The sequence below is a fragment of the Parasteatoda tepidariorum genome, chromosome 3, assembly GCF_982258835.1.
Source record: "Parasteatoda tepidariorum strain Cologne lab strain chromosome 3, Ptep-v5.0, whole genome shotgun sequence".
NCBI lineage: Eukaryota > Metazoa > Arthropoda > Arachnida > Araneae > Theridiidae > Parasteatoda > Parasteatoda tepidariorum.
In genome coordinates, this window is record NC_141757.1 from 87,089,071 (window position 1) to 87,102,037 (window position 12,967).

Below are 12,967 nucleotides of genomic sequence, written 5' to 3' on the forward strand. Positions count from 1 at the left end.
AAAAAAACGTATTATTGTAAATAATATTTTTGCGATAAGTTTTTAAAGTAACAATAATAAAGTAGAAATCATGCAAGTAAAAATGTCGAATATGAGTTTGTGGATAAAGTTGCTATAGTATCCGAGTTAAAGTATTAGAATAAGTTTAGTGATATAATCGGAAACCAGATATGTATTAATATAATTTAAAATGTTGCGATCATTTAATCGATTAATTTTTAATTTTGATGTTACAATTTGCTTGTGATAAATAACAAATATCCCTGGTGTTTATTTTTTAAGATCGAATCATAATTCTAGTTTAGAGATATTTATAGAATAGTAAATGTAGTAGACAAAAGTAATAATTAAAATGAAGTTAGTTTCTAGTGAAGGTGAATTTAGTTCATTCAAATTGCAAAATTCAAATTTTTAGATCTAAATTGAATTAACATAGCAAGCAACCATATTTGTTTAAACAATGGATTAAATGTCAACATATTTTTTTAAAGTGGCGGAATTTAATTAGCTTCAAAACGGTGTAACTATCCTTAAAAAAATTGTAAAAAAAGAAAAAGAAACATTTGTCTTTGTAATTGAAAGAAAAAAAAGTAATAAAAATAAAACTCTTAACATTAAAATTTTTAAAACAAGTTATCAAATAAATTTAAATTTTTTTTTAACAAACTTTATTTTATTTATAGAAAAATTTCAGATTTATTTTTTAATGAATAATTACTTTAAATGAATAATTAAATTAAATGAATTACTTTTATATGACTATATAGTAAAATTTTATAAATTTAAATATTTGGGTTATTATTAAATCCCAAAATAATTAAATCAAAATAATAAACAATTCAAGATATAATTAGAAAAAGTGCATGTTAAATAAAATGATAAAACATTTGTGTAAATAAAGCCGCTTTAGAGTTAAAAAGAAATATTTCTAAAATTTTTCTAAGAAGCGAGAAAAAGAATACGAGAAAAGAAAAATAAGAGTTGTCGAGCGAGTTTCTTCAGATATCTTTTGGAAGGCACTCGCGGGTTGCAAGAGACAGTGGTCAGTCAATTAGTTTCGAGTTACTTAACACCCCTTACCCACCAAAAAAGTAGGGGAGACAGTGAAACGGGTTTTCAATTTGACAGCTTTGAATTATTACCCTCGCGGAGGGAGGCTGGAGGTGCACTATATTTTTGTTTCCACACTTACTGTAGGCTAGAACGGGAAAGAGCGGGCCTCTATATTTTGGTGGCCAAGGGCCTGTGAATCAGATGCAATAACAATGGTCCCTTCGAAAGATGCTAAGAGGAATTGACGCTGAACTAGATCGGGTAAAGAGTTTAGAAACTAATGATACAAATTAATATAAACACATAAGTAAAATGACATTGTATTGATTTGAGCAAATTATTTGTTAAGCCACAGATATACTAAAAATACCACAGAAACAAATTATAAACCTTTTTATATCGCTCTGATAAGCATGACTGTAATTTTGACAACTTTTTCTTTTCAAAAAAAATCATGGAAAATAAAATCTTAAAAAATATTGTCAGAGGGTGAAGATAACTGAAATTTAATTTCCTACTAAAAAAAAAATGAAATATTAACTTATGATAAATTTAGCATATTTATTGTTAAATCATAATTAAACTTTGAAAAATATCCCACTTAATAAAACACATTACTAACTATTTAGCAAATGTTTTAATTACATTTTTAACAAGGATAAGTAAATATAAGGATACTTATGGTTGTTTTTCTTTTACAATAATAGTGAAACATTTAAATGAATTTAGCACACTGAAGATAAGTATTACATAGTCAATTCCATAATAGCATTCACAATATCATTGTTATTATTACGCAAAGCTTTAACTGCTTTGCTACGTGATACATTAGCTTGGGACATGACCAGCTCAATATCTTTGCTCTCCACACCGCTGTTGTCAATTTCACCTTCCTCTTCAGACTCTTCTTCGATAGGCTGTGAGGCGATAGTTTGAGATGGACCATCACCTCCCAATCCAGCAGATTCAGGTGCTTTGAATTTTTCGGCAGCAGCCATCTGAGCTTGTTGACTAAGGTCTTCAATTTTAGCTTCCCCAAAAACTATATATGTATCACCAGCAGGACTCTTGTAAACATCAGGCTTAGTAATGACGAATAAGATATTCTTTGACTTACGAATGGTTACTCTGCAGACTCCCTGAACTTGTTTAAGGCCCAGTTTAGACATCAGCTTTCTTGCCTTTTTCTCACCTCGACTTTGCTTAGCCTTGCTAACTAATTCTTCACTAAGGCCGGCCATCTGAGCCATTTGGCTCGTGGTGCTGGACTGCCCAGCATCGGCTTCATCACCTTCGGGAGAAGAATCATCACTTTCTGATTCTGTACCAGATTTGCGATCAACTTCAGTTTTGTCTACTTCTTCATATACTTCAGACACACTCATTTGTGGCATGATTGAGGCAATTTGTATGAGAAGTTATTATACTTTACTATGAAACAACGTGCTCCTGAAATTTCGGAGTAACGAAAAGTGAAAAACAGGAAATTCGAAGTGTTGCCAGATAAATTTTAGAAATGTTTATTTTCCTAATTTTAGCGCTTTTGATTAAAAAAATAATGCAAATGCAATTATATTAAATGCAACTCACAAAATCATCAAAATATTTCATTTCATTTGAAAATAAAATATTTGTTTTCTTATTAAATCGAAAACTATATTTGCACAAAATTAACTGTAACTGAATGTAATAATAAAAATGTGTTGTGTGTAGTCTGCACTGTCTCGAAAAAAAATAAATAAATGTTTGTTTTATTGTTTAAATGTATCTGTAATTGCTGATTAATGATTATACTTTACTTTAAATAAATAAATTTAACATAACATAAGTAAAGATGGCTTTGCATCATTATTTACGAATTTTCCTTAATTTATATTTATATACTACATTATTTACTATTGTTAGTTGCCTTTACGAAGATCAAGTCGGCAAATTTGATTGGAAACAGCAGTACATTGGGAAAGTAAAATTCACTTATATAGATCCAACAGTAGGTGGATTACAAAAATTTGTCGTGGCTACCGAAGAAAATGTACTGGCTTGCCTTAGCACACGAAGTGGAAGTATAGTTTGGAGGCAAATACTAGAAAATGAAAAGAACGGAGAAATTAATGCCATGTCTCACGATGGGGATTTGATTACGGTGAATGGCGGAGGACAATTTATTCGTAGTTGGGATCCTAATACAGGTGTACTGCAGTGGGAGACACCTTTTCCTCATATTCAAAAGAAAACTGGAATAAATTTTTTTGAAATAAGCCCTTCCTCTAGGGAAGTCATTTTAGTTGAAATGATTACTAAGCAACAAGCCCAAGTATCTGTGTATGGTTTTACTCGAGCATCTCTGAAGACGTCTGATGTTATACCTGCACCTTGGTTTGATAAAAATACTCAATGCAAATTTATTTCTAGCAGTTATTTTGCATGTTTGGATAGCAAAAAAGAAAACATTTATCTTATATCTATAAAGGATAGCGGTTCATTTATTCCTGTGTCATTAAAAAGTCTTGGAATTGAGGTATCTGAAAATATTCAAAATATAAACATCATTACTTTGCCTTATCAAGGAACAACAGAAAAGCCTGTTTTTGCACTACAGTTGGATGGCAGTGGTATTCTATTAAAAATAGAACCTCCTGGTTTAAAATTAGTTAAACTTTTACCCAACTTGAATAAGTTAACTTCGACTCTGATTGATGATAGATTGACATTATTTTCAATTAACTTAGTGGAGTCAACATTCAAAATCAAAGCTGCAGATATTGATGTCAAAAGCTATATCCAAGAATTGGAAGGTGAATACAGTTTGACGGAAGACCGTGGTAAATTAGAATCAATTTTCATACTTCCTTACACAAAAAGAGATGCCAAAAAAGATTATCATATTAGCTATAAAATGTTACTTCTGTTTGAAGATTATTCGATATTAATGGTACATCGACAAGGCAGAATTAATTGGTCTAGAGAAGAAGCGTTATCTTGTATTGTTTCATCTGAAATAATGGATCTACCTTTGTCAGATATGGATGCAAGCATAGAACAGGAATTTAGTCAACCAGATGCTGGTTTGATTTCAATGCTCTTAACCCGTTTAAAATCTCAAGTGTACTTGTTTCAAACTGCTCTTTTACAAGCTGTTATGGGATTTAAAGGAGATGGTATCAGCATGGGGGGAGACAAGAAGACTTTAACTCGAGATACTTTTGGTCTTCATAAAATTATTGTTGTTCTCACAAAACCTGGTAAAACTTTTGGGATCGATAATCTATCAGGTTTAATTATATGGAGCCATTATGAAAAAGAATTATCTCCATTTTATATAGGTGATTCTCAAAAGCCTTATTTTTCGTTGTTTGTTCAAAGAACAACTGCTCATTTTCCGTATCCTCCTGTTTGTACTACAGTTGGACAACATTTAAACTCTAAAAAATCGAGAGTGTATTCGTTTAATCCAATTACTGGTAAAACATTAGAAAGTAGAATCCTTACCTTTCAGGTTAAACAAATAATGCCTATGGGCAGTCTTGATCATTATTTGAGACCAATTTTACTTCTGGATTCTAATAATAAAGTGCACATCTATCCAGAAGTAAAAGAAATATTTTCTCACACCAAGTCTCATTACTTTTTCACGGCTGACCAGTCTTCTGGCACTTTAACTGGATATTCTATAGTTGAAAAGAATAATGATCTGGCTGCCATTGAAATGTGGAAAGTAAAGCTACCAAATAAAATAGTCACTGTGGTTACCAAAAATCCTCAAGAACATGTACATTCTCAAGGACGAGTTATGGGAGATCGCAGTGTCCTGTATAAATACTTGAATCCAAATCTTGCTGCTGTATTTACTGTTGGAATGGATTCGATGCAAAAAACATTTTGCAATCTGTACTTAGTGGATGTTATAACAGGTTTAGTTGTTTATACAGCTTCTCACAAAAGATGCAGGCCACCGATTCACGTGGTTCATTCTGAAAACTGGGTGGTCTATAGTTTTTACAATGAGAAATCTAGAAGAATGGAGATTTCATCGCTTGAACTATTCGAAGGAATGTATCAAAGTAATACCACTGCCTTTTCATCTTTTGCCCCTCCTCCATTACCACTGATTGAGCACCAAACCTTCATTTTTCCCAATCTAGTTATTTCTATGGCTGACACTATCACAGAGCGTGGAATGACGAGCAAGCACATATTGATTGTTTTACCTTCCGGTGGAATTTTAGAATTACCTAAAACATTCTTGGACCCTCGTCGACCGATACATCCACTTCCTGAACATCGTGAAGAAGGCCTTATTCCCTACATTCCAGAATTACCAGTAATGGCTGAAGGTATCATTAATTACAACCAAAGTGTTATGCAAGTCAAGGGTATAACAACTGCCCCATCAGGTTTAGAGTCAACATGTTTGGTATTTGTTTATGGATTGGATTTGTTCTATACAAGAGTAACTCCGTCAAAAACTTTTGACATTCTTAAAGATGATTTTGATCATTATTTAATTAGTGTTGTACTTTTAGGACTTCTTATTTTGTCTTATACTACTAAACGTTTGGCAGCTCGGAAGACTCTTAGAGCAGCATGGAAATAACTCGCTAAATTTTTAGTGTTAATATAATTTTTGCCTTAATTGAATGTATTGAAGGTGGGCGATAGTCATCCTTGCCTGTTCAATGATTAGAATTAAATAATTTATATTATTGTTAATTTTGTCTCATATGTTAAATTATTTATTGTCATAGTATTTTTTTTTCTTCCTTTGCCTCTTACTGCCTTAAGTTTTGTCTTTTACATATTTTATTTAGGTTCATTATTTGTCTGCTGATGTAAGTCTTTAATTCGCATTTGATTCTGTAATTAGGTTTTAGACTAACTCCTCTAAAAAAAATTATATTTCTTTTAAAATAATAACAAAATTCTTATTGTTATAAAGTAAAACTTTATTCTTAGTGACATTTATTTATTTAAAATTTAGTAATGCCCTTTATTCTGAAGTTTTAAGACTATTTTAAAAGTCATACAATCAATTTCTTTTTTTTAATGAATTGTTAAATGTTTTGAGAATTGAATCCAGGGGTCAGTTTAGGTTTTTCTGAAAGTTACCTATTTTGGGAAATTTTAACATATTATGTTAAAATTTTTGTGGAATTGTGAAAATTTTGACATAATTTGTAAAAATTATATTGAAAAATTACCACAAAAATATAGATTTTTCGTTTCTTACGGGATACAAAAATAAAATTTTAAGAAAAAATATTTTGTGAAATTTTTCCTAATGTTGTATTTGTGAAGGTACCACAAAACGGTAGTAAATTTGGCCTGGACAGATCCCTGGCCTGGACTTACTTTTAAATTGTTAATATTTTTATGTTAAAAAAAAATAATTGCTGAGAAGTTACATTTTAGGATGTAAGGTTAACAAATGTTAAGTAGTAAATTGGAAATGTAATGCTGAATCGCATGTTCCTTCTTCTAAGTGTATTTCTACCATAGTAAATTGTAAAGATTAAAAAATTATGTAGTTTTCTAGAAGTTTAATTTTAATCTGTGTTTAGCATTAGACAATCTTATATTGCACCTTATAAATAAGGATTTTCATTTTTTTTTTTTCAAAAACTAATAAACCATATTTTGTAAATCAAGTATCACTTGTGATTAGGACAGCAAATATAATGTTTTATTGTTTCTAAGGTTTAAATCAACCTTATTCACAAAGATAAACAGAAAGGCACAAAACATTAATTCATGCTGAAAATTTTAGTTATTTTTATATGTGCCTTATTGTATATTACTCTTAAAAGAATTTTATTTTGCACTTTTATTTAAGTAGTCAAAGTAGAAAAAAATTAACAATTTCATAGATCTTAGATAATATATTTACATCTGTTAAATTTATCATTTATATTTCAGCTCATATTTATTCATTGAAAGTAGTCATTAGTGACCTTAATGAAAGGTAAGCATTTTATCTGTTTTTTTAACTTTGACAGAAAAATGTTTTTGCGCTTTAAGTAAAATTTTAACTCATTTTGTTAACTGATATTTCATTGATATTTTTTGCAAAAAACAAATGCTTGATATTTAAAATTGTGTTAAAAAAAATAGTTCATACATTTATAAATTCCTATCTTTTAAAAATGGTTTGATAGAATATTTTTTTCATTCAACTTAATGTTTTTTGTATACATTTACTGCAACTTTAATAAATTGCAGTTTATTGGAAGAATATAATGAGATATGTAAGATGTATTTAGGGTGTTACCTGTAATAATAAATATGTATTCTTCCTCTCTTGATCAAAGAACTCACTCTGTCTTGAATTTATTATAATTTTTTTTGTGTCAAAATTTTTTCTCTTGTCTTTAAAATGTTTTTATAAAAAATGTAAGTTTTGTGTGTGATTTTAAGTATTTATTATATTAAAATGTCTAATAACCCATTAATAAATCTTCAGTAAAATGATAACAAAACCAAATTTCTTCGAATGATTAGTCTTAAAATTCAGAACTTTCTGGTATTATTACAACGGGGAATTATGTAACAATACAATTGATGAAATTTTCCTTCACATTCAACTATTTCAATTTAATAAAATATTTGTAAATTTTTAATTAACCAAAAACCATTACTAGCTTGATTACAATTTGTTGCTAGCATATATGTATTATTAACATTCCATTAGATGATATTCATCAATCTGTGTTTAATTCATGATTTAATATATTTTAAAAGTGAAAGCATACTTTATAGGTTATTTTTGGTAACATATTTTCTTGATGACAATGAAGCTAATAATGAATTTGAAAAGTAATTTTATAAGATAAAATAAAATGATTTATAAAACAGTCAAATATTCACAAATCTACTGCATGAAAATATGAATTTTTTAAAAAAATACCTAGATGCTTCTTTAGCTGTCAAGAAAATATGGTACTCTTACTTGAGATAATTAAAAAGTACTTACTGTATATTTCCGAAAATAGACCCAGGATTTGTGAAAAATTTTCATAAGTTTATATGGGAAGCCGGCTTATGATTGGACCTATTAGCTTTGTAAAATTCCAGGCAAACATTACCAACAAAAATTTTAGCATTAGCGGTTGGCAAAAAGGAAGCATAAAAATAATGATGTAAAAATTATATTTTTTATGTAAATTTTTTTTACTGTTTATTTTTCTTCATAAAACAGCAAACGGACAGAAAAAGAACAGGCTAGCTTCTGAATTCTGATACTCGCTGTTAGGTCTGATTTATTTTGGCTATTTACCAAGCTGAACTTCTGATGATATTAATCTAGAGCGGTTAGTTAAAGACTTGAAAAAATAAACAAATAAGGCTGGGTAGGAAATCTATAACAGAAGTTGAAAGTTACTCACAAAGATGGTGTCTTATTTTTTTTTACATCTGCTTTTATAAGGGTTTTCAATATTGGATAAGTTAAAAAAAGAAAGAAACTCTTAGTTTATACTGGAATATGCTTATATTTAGATATGCATGGTAGTTATTATAATCAAAGTGTTAGTTTCCGTTATTCAGAATCTGATAAAACTTATGGCAGTTTTATTGTACACCCTGTAAATATATTTTAGGAATGTTGCAAATTGAATATAAATTATGTTTTATACCTTAATATTTGTTAACTCTTTTTCCATTGTGCTTTTTATCACAAATTATTTATTTAGTATAGTGTGGTATAGAATTGTAATTGAAAAATTTTCATTCATGTTTAGCTCAACTAAGTTATTTATTTTTTAGTAGTTTGGGTGTGAAAAAGGCACTCTATCATTTACCCTCAGTTTGGTCAGTTTAAAAAAAGAAATTATTTTCTCACCAGTTCCTTTAATACCTGAAAAATATTTTTCAAATCAAACTTAGCATCTGATTTGCTTTTTAAAAAAATTGACTTATAACAATTTTATGTTATTGATTGAATACATTCTATTTTAATTACATGATGTAACTGACCAAAAATACAGTGAAGAGGGTGTTTGTTAAGATGATATACTTTTTAATTACGACTATTTTTTATATTTATAATATGATGTAAAATAGAACATGGTTGTTATATAGATTGCATTAACTAATTTTACAAAATGAATTTGACGTTGTGATAATAAATTTCAAGTTTTATAAGTTCAAATGTGTTTTAGATAACATGACTGTTAAAATTGTATGTTTGTAAAAATGAATTTTGATTGTATACTTACATTTAATGCTAGATCACACTTAACACATATACCTTTTTTTCTCTTTGTAGCTTCTATTTAGATTTATATCAACATTTAGAAACTTGTTATGAAATTTAGAACATTTGTAAATAACTAACTCCCTTGTTGATTGAATAATCAACATTCAACTATGCAATTCAGCTAATAACTATGCAATTTCACAACAATTAAACTTTGTTGGTTTTGATGTGTTCAAAAAAAATTTAGACATGTTAAGAATTTTATTCAATGTTTTCTGACGAACAGAATTTAGAGAACTTATACTGTAAACTTCATAGAACAACATTTTATCGCAATGTAACAGCATTGAAGTATATTTTGTGAAGAAACTGTTAGCATATTTCAAATGGCATGATCAAGACTTGTAAAAATTTTAACAATTTTTGTACTTGTCAATCATGTTTGAGGTATTGGTAATATGTTAGTGTGAAAGCAAAAGACAAATTTCATTTTTGAATAACAGCAGTTTCATATTTTTATACTTAGACTGGTAAAAAGTCTATTATGTAAAAAAAAATAAAAATTGCTGTTATTTAAAATACAGTGAAACCTCCGTTAAGCGGACATTCATGGGACCAAAAAATTTGTCCGTTTATGAGAGTTGTCCGTTTACGGGAAGGATACCCTAATAACGAAATTTAACACCGTAAATTGTTTTTACAATATTCTCAAAGATTTAGAAATAATTAAATAATATCTACAAGGATACTGTAAATATCTACAAGAATATTTATTTAAGCAATAAGAAAGATAAAAAAGAATATATAAAGAAATTTGATATAAATACATAATTCTGGATGCAGCTACAGATAAATAAATATAATTTTCCTATTAGCATAGATACTCAAGTTAGACATATGATACCAAATGGGAGCGTACTGTCCTCAGTCCGTTTCAATTATTAGGTTCACATCCCCTTACACCTACTTATCATTTGATAGGGAACATGGTTAATACCTTCTTGGAAAATAAGCCTCCTATGATTCACAGAAAAAAAGTAATGCAAAGCTGTAAGTCATGAGGACCTATGGAGATGATTATTCACAATTGATCAGCTATCAAGTGTCCGAATAAATGTTTAATTTAAATAAACACCTCAAAGATTATACTTCTGTTCTCTTTTTTTTTACCCCAGTTGTGTTAAATACAGTCTTCAAATTGATAAGAAAATTAAAGAAATTTTCAATGGGGAAGAAGCATTGAGAGAAGTCATTTCAACTTGAGGGGTCTCATAACCTGTGTGGTCCAGATGAAAAGATCTAAAAATGCCGATGTCAGAATTATTTCAGGAGTGCAGTACCAGTTTCTCTCCTTTCTTTGCAGAGATAAGGCAAGGTGACAGGAGAAAGATTGATTTTTCGGTGGTGAAATAGCTTAACAATATTTTTAGTTATGGATAAGGCAAAAAGTTTTATTTACATGCCTTAAAAATGGTGAAAAGTTGCATTTTTTTTATCTTGCAATTTATTTAGAAAAAATAGTGTCCGGTTTGTAGAGATAAAAAACAACGTTTCAGGACCAAAATGACTGTCCGCGTCCGGTTACGGGAGTGTCCGCTTTGCGGAGAATGTACGTAATGGTTTATTCATAGAAGATTCCCGGGGAATTAAAAATATGTCCGTATTGAGAGGCGTCCGTTTTGCAGGAGTGTCCATAACAGGAGGTTTCACTGTATATAGTTTTAACTTTTTTCTATGTGTTTTTGAGTCATAATAGTTTGATTAGTTTATTATTTATGAATTGTAATGAGATAGTTATTTCATAAAGTAATTTTTGAATTGTTTTCAAACAATAATTTAAATTGTTGTCCAACAATAAAATAAGCTTTAAACAAGAAAAGTTGTTTTTTCTTACTCTGTTAATGTAATAACTTTGTATTCATTTTTTTAAATCTAAGCTTTGTATTCAAGTTGTAATCAAAAATAAACTAAAAAAGCAAATTTTTTTTATTATTTCTTTAAGTATTTAACTTTGTTATTGCTGTTTGACTTAATATTAATTTTACAAATACTTTTTTGATCAATAAAATATGATAAAGTAAATTATATTGTGATACTTTTCAACAAAGTTAAGCAAAATAGGACTGCTGATTAAAATTAATTATTTGTAAATGTTAGATTTTTCTTCTTTTTTTTTTTTTTTTTACTTTGGAAATTTACTTTGACCAAGGTATTAAAAAAAATTTATAAAAATTGTTTTAGATAGTTCATTCTTTCATATTTTCTAACAGCCTCTTGTTTTCTAATAAATTCTTTTTAGTTCATAAAAATTAACCACAGACCATCGCCAATAACCCATTAATATAATTCTAGTGCAACATTAAATGTCAAATCACTCTTTCCAGTTTGTAAATCAAACCTTATTTTTAAAAGTTTGGAAATAAGCTCTTATTTCTGTATAAAGGCATATTTTAGTTATTAAATTCAAAGCAAAATTTGATAATTTTATAAACTGTTAATCTTAATACAGTTAAAAATATTCAAGCTTAATTTATTGTTTGGAAAAAAAAGTAATTTATTCAGTTTTAATTAAATATTTCATTTTATGTTATTACTATAAAAAATTATCTAGTACTACTTAGTACAGTGACAAAGAATATATTTTCTTGAATTTTATAACATGCCAGTCAAAATTAGAATATTTAGTTGTTTTTTTTTAGTTATTACAGAACTTAGTGCTATTTATTCGGAGCTGATTTCTTCCCCCTTTGTTACAGCATCTCAGAGATAAAAAACAACTTTTATTTAATAAATCTCAAATAATATTCTGGAAGTGAGATAGAAAAATTGAATACTCTACTAAAATTAAACTCAATATTTTAATTTGAAGTGCATGAAAAGTAAAATACTTAAATGTTAGCATTTATTTAGCACATTGATTGATAACATAGCATTGATTGATTAATTATACACCTGTTACCCTTTTGGGGGGAAAAAATACAAAACTGTAACAGTGTAAGTTAAACCAAAACTTGCTTAAGCCTCTGAAAACATGTGTATAACTAACTTGTTTGAACATTATAAGTGCCGTCCAAACAAGTCTAATAAACAATTTGTTTTCTAGAGATGCTGTATTGAAAGAATGTAGGTACTTTTACTTTATACATTACTTTTACACTTTAATTATTAAATGCCTTAAGAATAAAAGAAAAGCAGTTATATTATAAGGGATCAAATTTTTACTGCTGATTTTTACTTACTGAATTGCTGTAAATGAACAATGAATTTTTTTCTTGTATATTCTTATAGTAATCTAGAGTGTTATGTTTATGAAGCTTTTTAGTTAATGCAACTTGTTATAAATATGCTACTTTTCATGTAAATATACTTTTGTCACTTCAACGAACATTTAAAATATTTGTTAATTTAAAAACTTCATGTATTCACTGAAACGCAATATACTGTATATCAATCAATATATATTTAAATATTTGTGATTCATATAAAAAACTGAAAATAAATGCCTTAGTACAATTATTTTTCGAAACCATACAGTACAGAAATGTAAATCTACAAAAATCATCAAATATGCATTAGTAAACATAAGAGCAATTTTTATAGCAATTATATTTTTAGAAAAGTATTTATTGGACTTATAGTAAAAATGGTTGAGTATATAGAAGACTAAATTGCAGTAAAACATTTATATTTTAAGTATTATCAAATCAATTTCTATGAGATAAA

General features: G+C 28.2%; 2 protein-coding genes across 2 annotated transcripts; one reads left to right on the forward strand and one right to left on the reverse strand.

Annotated features, from left to right (window-relative positions):
* Positions 1–1,671: 1,671 nt before the first annotated feature.
* Positions 1,672–2,681, reverse strand: LOC107441007 (nascent polypeptide-associated complex subunit alpha). Its single transcript, XM_016054130.5, has one exon. It carries the CDS (start codon positions 2,445–2,447, stop codon positions 1,800–1,802), a length of 648 nt encoding a protein of 215 aa, XP_015909616.1. The 5' UTR covers positions 2,448–2,681; the 3' UTR covers positions 1,672–1,799.
* Positions 2,682–2,722: 41 nt separating this feature from the next.
* Positions 2,723–12,744, forward strand: EMC1 (ER membrane protein complex subunit 1). Its single transcript, XM_071182828.2, has one exon. The coding sequence runs from the start codon at positions 2,888–2,890 to the stop codon at positions 5,645–5,647; it is 2,760 nt and encodes a 919-aa protein (XP_071038929.1). The 5' UTR covers positions 2,723–2,887; the 3' UTR covers positions 5,648–12,744.
* Positions 12,745–12,967: the final 223 nt, after the last annotated feature.